We start from the raw sequence: 7,761 nt of genomic DNA on the forward strand, positions 1-7,761 counted from the left end.
TAGCCCTGTAAGGCAATCCATCTACGTCCTGAGGACCTCGCTGCCACCGTCCAAGCGTGCTTGGCCCCGGCAGATGAACCTCAGGATTAAAGGGTGGGCTCAGTTCCGCGCACACTGTGTCTCACCTAAAAAATCCAATGCGCAGGCTGGAAGGTGGAAAGACCTTCCCCGGTTCTTCGTTCGCGAAGAAACTGGCCTATATATATATATATACATTAGGGAAGAATGGTAAAGATCAGTCAGAAATGTAGTGTGTCAAGTCTGGAGGTAGACAAAATCTCGATGGATTTAATTTTTTTACCATGTCCTTGTACTGCACTTTATTCTCCTAAACAGGGTGGAGGTGATGAAACTCTGGCAGTCTGACTACTCTGAACTGTGTATGTTGTCTGAATGCAGCTACTTCCTACTAGCAGTAGTAATCTTTAAGTATTTCTGGTAAGCCTTTGGCATTTGCATTGACTTCCTTGGTTAGACAAGGGTAAGGCTCCCTGTTGGGGATAACCAGTGGATTTATTTGGAATGTTATTTTGTCAAAAAGACACAGATCTTGTCACTTGTGATTACTGTAGTTCTACAGAGTTGAATTCTGGATGGAGATAATTTTGTAGTACCCCTCCCTTAAACCATTTGAGTGGGGGTTTCCTGAAAGATTTCTAATTAACTTACAGCTTAGGAGATTAGACACAAAATGTAATTATTCTTCTATATATTTCTACATTGCAGGGTTCAGGTAACTGCAACCGCTTAAGGCTTTTTAACTCTTGGTTTCTTTCAGTCAGTGGCACAAGGGGTTTGTCTGTCAATGACTTCCTCTCTGGTTTGGAGAATTCTGGATGGCTGCGTCACATCAAAGCTGTGGTGGATGCTGCTGTCTTCCTAGTCAAGGTAACTTGCATGCTGTTTCTTTATGTGCTAGGAATTTGACTTGCTGCCAGGCAAAATTATGCTTAAGATTATGTAATACGTAAAATTCTGGAACCAGCCTCTTTTGGAGGTAGATGTTTAGTCTATATACTGTTGCCTTGGATATACTGGTTTAAGTATTACATGTTTCTTTATGATTGGATTGATTTTTTCATTTCTTTATGCCAGCTAATGTTTTGGGATTTTTTGAATGCTATTTGATCATCTTGCTGGCAGATGAACAGGTTCTTATGCTTCCTGGTTCTTTAGGTATTTCTGAAAGGTATAACCAATTTGGAGGAGGATGGAACAAACTTATTTAGTGCACCCTGAAAAACAGAGCTGCTGGGGCAGTAATTGCAGAGCAGCCAAAGTGGCTATGCTGACTTCATTTAGCCAGGAAATGGGACTCTTTATGAGGAATTCAGGGGAACAATTGCCTTTGCCAGGCACTTATGAAGCCAAGGCCTTGACCTGAGAGGGCTGAGTGGCTGGGTGAAGAAAAAAACCTGGATCTTTGTTTTTACTAGGTGAAATAACAGGGAGTTAACTCAGTTAAAAGTGAATGATTCTCCTAAAGATGACCCTCAAAAACATCTGAGCTAACAGGATTTCATTTCTTAGCTAAAGCTAATAAACATCTCCCAGACCTTTACTTTTCTGTAGTATAATGATGAAGAAGTGGGTATTTTTAATGATGTGTTGGTGGTGTTTTGTTTTTTTAATCTATAATTTGTAATCTAATTCTTTTTTAGTATACGCTGCGAGCTTTTCTTGTAAGTTTTGTTTTATAAGGGAGAGAAAGAGAACTGGGAACCACTGGAGATGTTAGCTTATGCAAAGGTGGTAGTGGAATTTCTTTTCTTTGTAAGGAGTTTTCTATGCTTCTGTGGAGAGATTCCTAGCTTTCTGACAGTATCAAATCCTTTCCTCATAATAAACATTTTTCCAAGTTAGTAAATAAAATGACCTATGCTGTGAGTTTGGGATAAATGTAGCTTTTTTATTTATCTACTAAATGTTGACTTTTGTCTGGGGAAAAACATTCATCAAGAAACAACTGTGTTTTGTAGGCAATAGCGGTGGAGAGCGCAAGTGTATTAGTGCACTGCTCAGATGGCTGGGATAGGACTTCCCAAGTTTGCTCTCTTGGAGCTCTCTTACTAGATTCCTATTACAGAACAATCAAAGGATTCATGGTAAGCTAACTGTGGCATTGTTGAGCTCTTCCTTGGTAAATAAAAGATGTAAAATGTTTGAGTGTGAAAGGGAGCAGTGTAAACATACTGCCTTTTTTTCTGGGTTACAAATGTAAAATGAGATTTTCAGTATACTGATAAACTTTTCTTATAGAAATTCCTTGCTACTGGAAAGAACATTTATTTAAAATCTAAGAAACTGAAATACAAATAGCAGATTTCTTTAGCCACCATGCTGCAATGATTGTCTTTTGCATCCAGAAAAGCCCATTATCTGTGACATACAGGGATTCCAAAGTGCTTATGTGAGATAGCAGACGTACTAAATTACATCATCTCTGTATTTTATCACTTGTCCCCAAGTTAACATTTTTAAAGTGTAAAAATGTCAACTCCCTCAGTGCCTGGGGATGTTTAAACAATCTAAATTTTTTCATTTTTCCATAGAGAGGAAGAGAAATTTCAGTATGATTATTCCAAATTTTACAGTGGGAAAATCAGTAGTGTTCTGCAGTGGCAAGGCAAGGTGTCATGGGAACTCCTCAAGGATAGTACATAAAACTACTTTACTGTATTGATTAGAACTGTCACAAATATTACAAGCGATTAAAGTGAACCTGAAGATGAATTGGAAGAGGAATAATTTTTTGTGAATAGTAAGAACATGTGTAATTTTTAGGGATGTCATATAGTCTTTTGGGGTTTTGATTACTCCTTGCTTTCAATTAGATTTTTGTGAAGGTTTCTGTAAAGGTCAGATGGTACTGTGTTCCTTGTTATGCTTGATATTGTGACTGAAGTGATAAAACAAGCTAGTGTTGATATTAACTTACTGCTCTAAGTGTTAGAAAGATTATATTGTGTGGTTTTATATAAACTGAGATACCAGGAATAAAATACTAACATTTTTCCTGTGCTTTGATATATTTTGAAAGTTGCTTATAATCTAGTGAAGTCGTACATTGTGCCTAAAGTAAGTCTGGTTTAAGAGCAATTATCTTATTAGCAAGTTGCTGAACTTTTAGTTTTGGAAATGTGCTTTGACAATTCTCCTCTGAAAGGCTTCCAAGAAAATAAAGAAGCTACAAAGAGACAAATGGTTGCTCCTACTGTTATTAAGTGGTCTGAGATTTAATACAATTTAATCTGAATACAAAATAATCAGATTTATTGATACAATATATGGATAACCTGTGGAGTAACATTTTTCATGAGAATTTGGTTTGTTTACCCTCTAGGTCTTGATAGAGAAAGACTGGATCTCTTTTGGGCACAAGTTCTCTGACAGGTAGTTCACTCCTCCAGTATTGTAAAATGTATACAGCAAACTGAACTAAGATTGTGGATCTTAAATTTCTAGCAACGCTGCAGTAGTTTAGCAGCAAGCTATTTTCAGTTGACAATGCATTGTATTCTATTTATTCAGATGCATATTGGATAATTGATTTATATTGTAGACATGAATTTTTAGTGCTGCCGGTGCCCTGCTCTCAAGTGTTGATGACAGCAGCTAGATCTGCACATACGTATGGACAGTGCAAAACCAATCTAAGGCTATGTCCCAGCTATTTAGGCAATATGAAACACTTAGTTTTGATATCTTTAAAGAAGAGTTTACATTTCTCATTGCTTTGATGATGAAGTCATACCTACCTTTAGAAGTCCTTTATGTTCAGAGTTCCATTTTTTCCCTTGATCTGCGTGTCATCAGCTATGACAATAGCCTTGCTGCTATTTACTGCTTATTAATTTGCTTTTAGCTGATATACTCTAAAGACTGTGAAGATAATAGACACAAAGGAACTTACCTGTCTTAAGTTGCTATTCTGTACTGAATAGAAATGTGTGATTACTTTTAAGTTAGAAAAACAGGTTAAATATAGACTTGTTTCTATTCAAAATTTGTCCCAGTTCTTGAAGTAAGGTGCTCAATCTCCAAACCAATGATAGTGTCTAATTAATGTGCTGTCATTTAAAAACAATTGCAGATAAGACTTTTTTGATTTCTAACTTGAACCAGTTTCAATCTGTTTATGGAATCTTTTTCAGATGTTGTCAGTTGGATGGTGATCCAAAAGAGATCTCACCGGTGTTCACCCAGTTTTTAGAATGTGTGTGGAATCTGACTGAGCAGTTTCCACAAGCCTTTGAGTACAATGAAGTTTTCCTCCTTCAAATCCATGAACATGTCCATTCATGCCAGTTTGGTAACTTCCTTGGAAACTGTGAAAAAGAACGAGAAGAATTAAAGTAAGCAGGCATATTGTAATGTGTCTTTTGTTTATTCTGTCAGACTGAGAACTCGCACGAATCTTCATTTTAGGCTCTGAATAGAAATGGAAGCAGGATTGGTAGTACTGAAAGCTTAAGTTTGGAAGTATCACTTCATTCCTTCCCCCAATTTCTTTTTAGGTAAACTTAAAATTCTTGCCTGCTCAAGACTAGCCAGTTGGAAGAATTAATAGGGTAGCTTCCAATGCTTTCAGCTGGCAAACTTCTGTGAAGTTTTTGTCAGTTTGTCTCACACTGTATTTTAAAAGCAGTAGTACTTCTAAAATTGGCATTTCTGTCCAACGTTAGCATATGCCAGGAAGAAGTTGATTTTAATAAAAGCTTTTAATTCAAGACTTTTAAGTATTTCTGGTAACCTTTTTTTTTTTTTTAAAGATTGATTATTAGTTGAAGAGCTTCTGGTTTTTTGCTTGCTGTCACTGTGTTGACCTTTATCTCTTTTTGCTTTAAGAGTAAAAGAGAAGACCTACTCCTTGTGGCCATTCCTTTTGGCAGAACAAAAGAAATATCGGAATCCTCTATATAATCCAGACTTTTTGCCAGAATTAACTCTTTTGGAGCCTAATACAGTATCATTCAATTTTAAGTAAGTTTAAATAAGATACAGTATCTCTTCTTCAGTTTTGTCGTTGTCCTGCATAGTTAAAACTGTCTGCTTCGTGCAGGTTTTGGAGAAATATGTACCATCAGTTTGACCGAAGTATGCATCCCAGGCAATCTGTGCTCAATCTTATAATGAATTTGAGTGAGCAAAATAAACAACTGGAAGAAGACATTAAAGAACTGGAAGCTGTAAGTATTACAAAATAAGTGTGTGTATGTGTGACTTCTTGTCCTTCAAATTCATTTAAAGTTATAATAATGCTGCTAGCTTTTACGTGAATGTCACTACTGTATGCCCAGCACTTACTCTGTGTAGTGTTGACTTTTGACATCCACTGTATGCTTCTATGATGAATGCTAGACTATGCAGCCAATGTTTCGCTCTCAAGAGCTATTTATTCTGCTTTACTGATGAACTGCATTATGTAAAAGTTCTCCTACTATCAAAGCATTACTGAAGATGCTTTAATGTAGGTTAAATTTCTGTGAAACTTATCTTGGATAAAAAGGTACCCATCATAGCTACAGCTGTGTTGCTAAACCAAGGAGACTGAAAATGTTTTATTTCCATTATAGCTACTAAAATGGAAGCAGTAAGTATTGTTCTTTTAAATTCATATGTAGGTGCATGCTGTTGTAAGTCACCATAATTATGGGTCATGTACAATGTAATGCTTATTTCAAGACAGGGCTAAATCCAGAGATAAGATGTGTATAATTGACTTCAGGTGCCAGTGTGAATAGCCAGGATAGGCTGTATCTGATTTTATTCTAGTATGACTTAGTGGCTTTTAATTGATGCTTCTGTTATAGTCAGTTAAGGTACTGAAACTTCAAAATAATATGTTTTAAGGAATTTTGAGCAAACAGTGCTTGTAGCATCTGCTGTGGGGAATAATATATCCAACAATATATCCAATGGCATAGCATTTAACATGACTGTTACATATCTAGCCTGGGGTATATCATACAGGATTCTGTAGATGCTGAGTTGGCCAGCAAAAGAAGGGGATTCACTTCCTTTTGAAGCAGAATATTATCAGTAAAGAGTCGTGCCCACTGTTAGTAACTGTTCTCTGTATTTCAGAAAATAAAGCAGAGAAACGGGCAGTCAGATGTTGTCCTTGTGAAGGAACATCAGCAGCCTGCTCATCCTGCCCCCGTGGCACTGAAGACCCCTCCATGCTTCAAGAAGGAGCAACCGCCTATCCCTGGGAATGATACTGTGAGAACTATAGAGGGCAGCAACACAGCAGACAATCGTTACAGTGAGCTTGTGTCCGAGTTCTCCAAAGCTGAGCCTGCTGTGGTCAGCTTGGAGTACGGAGTGGCCAGGATGACCTGCTAATTAAAATCTGGCACTGTGCTCTTCTTGACTGATTTAATGGAGAGATGGATTATTTTGAGGATGGGTCTCTGCTGCATGACCAAAACATGATTTGTATATCAGCAAGTTTTGTTAATGTAGACTAGAACAGCATGCTAGTTGTCACGTGTTTGCTGTTCTTTCAAGGGAAAAAAAAAGGTCTAGTTGTCTCTCTAAAAGAAACGGGCATTTGGTAAGTAGCGACTAAAAGTCAAGGAATGGTATGTCTTTGGACTTAGGTCAGTTTGCACTAAATTGATTAAAATAGTAATGTTACTTTATTCATTATAGGAAATCACAGGTGGTCTTTCACAAACTGTTTCGATTTAGACAAGAAAACTTGAACTTTTTATTTTAAGGACTGAAGCTCCATGTATATATCGCATTAGATATGAATACGTATACCCTTGTTTAATGTCATCCAGTACTAACTTTCAGTGTATTAAGTGCCATGGAAAAGTATGATACATTTCAAATCATAATTGTTGGCCTTAAACCTGTCAGATCAATTATATTGTTCTTTACTAATGCAGTCTACCTGGCTCTGTTTACATTGTATTTGCTCAAATTTTTATATCCTTTAAAGAGGACTGAATATAAGGAATGAAGCATGCCTAAACTGGCACAGCCTTTCAGCAAATAGCTATATGAATGTTAACTTACCACTTAAGACTGTTTTTTCTTCCATTTCCCTTGTTTAAAATATAATATATTGCCCTGATTTTCCTCTCTGGCAGCTCAGTAGATGGAGCATCATGGAAACTACAGGTTGTTTGACCTTAAATGTTTTCATTTGGGAACAAGGTTTTTAAGTAGAATAAGACATGTCACATACGAAAACACAACTTAGCCAATAACTGAGTAGTCAGGTTCTTTTAGATTGTTTACTGTGTGCTGTGCAGTTGTTCAAGTTGCAGGGCTGCAAGCAGAACTTCCAGAAATGTAATCTACCGATACTCTTCCCAAGTGGAAAAAAAAAAAGGAAATTTCATTCATGCGTCTGAAGCTCATGAGAAACTGAGTGCGTCCTAAATGTTTCATTAGAAGAAAATTTTGGTTATTAGTTAAAAGCCCTTCTCATCTTGTAAAAATTTGTTCAACCTGTGCATATTTTGAGTAACTTCAGTATTATCTGGAGGTTCTTGCATGATTGGAGAGAGGAAAAAAACTTCTAGCAGGATGCAGTAGAGATCATGGGACATAAGAAAAAAGGGTGAAACTTACAGTTTGTAAGCTTAATTAGGTATCTGTTATTTTCTAGTAAGAGAGAAGGTTTTTGCTGAAGTTTGTGTCATGATAGATTTTCTGAGCACAGAATAAGGAAGAGAAATGTTGGTGCCCAGTTCTTAAATAGAGGCATAAATTATGACTTTGGGTATTAAGATCCCTAGGTAT

General features: G+C 36.7%; 1 protein-coding gene across 1 annotated transcript in view; it reads left to right on the forward strand.

Annotated features, from left to right (window-relative positions):
* The window catches only part of MTMR6 (myotubularin related protein 6), a 20,628-nt gene extending 13,292 nt beyond the window's left edge, over positions 1-7,336 (forward strand). Inside the window, exons 8-14 of the mRNA XM_027885047.1 lie at positions 779-888; positions 1,980-2,105; positions 3,344-3,393; positions 4,155-4,355; positions 4,849-4,983; positions 5,063-5,189; positions 6,088-7,336. Of these exons, the coding sequence (XP_027740848.1) occupies positions 779-888; positions 1,980-2,105; positions 3,344-3,393; positions 4,155-4,355; positions 4,849-4,983; positions 5,063-5,189; positions 6,088-6,348 (1,010 nt within the window). The 3' untranslated portion in view covers positions 6,349-7,336. The remainder of the gene's footprint in view (positions 1-778; positions 889-1,979; positions 2,106-3,343; positions 3,394-4,154; positions 4,356-4,848; positions 4,984-5,062; positions 5,190-6,087) is intronic.
* The last annotated feature ends 425 nt before the right edge of the window (positions 7,337-7,761 follow it).

The sequence above is a fragment of the Empidonax traillii genome, unplaced genomic scaffold (assembly GCF_003031625.1).
Source record: "Empidonax traillii isolate 1590-97213 ecotype Southwest subspecies unplaced genomic scaffold, ASM303162v1 scaffold9:size3134949, whole genome shotgun sequence".
In the NCBI taxonomy this organism is placed as follows: domain Eukaryota; kingdom Metazoa; phylum Chordata; class Aves; order Passeriformes; family Tyrannidae; genus Empidonax; species Empidonax traillii.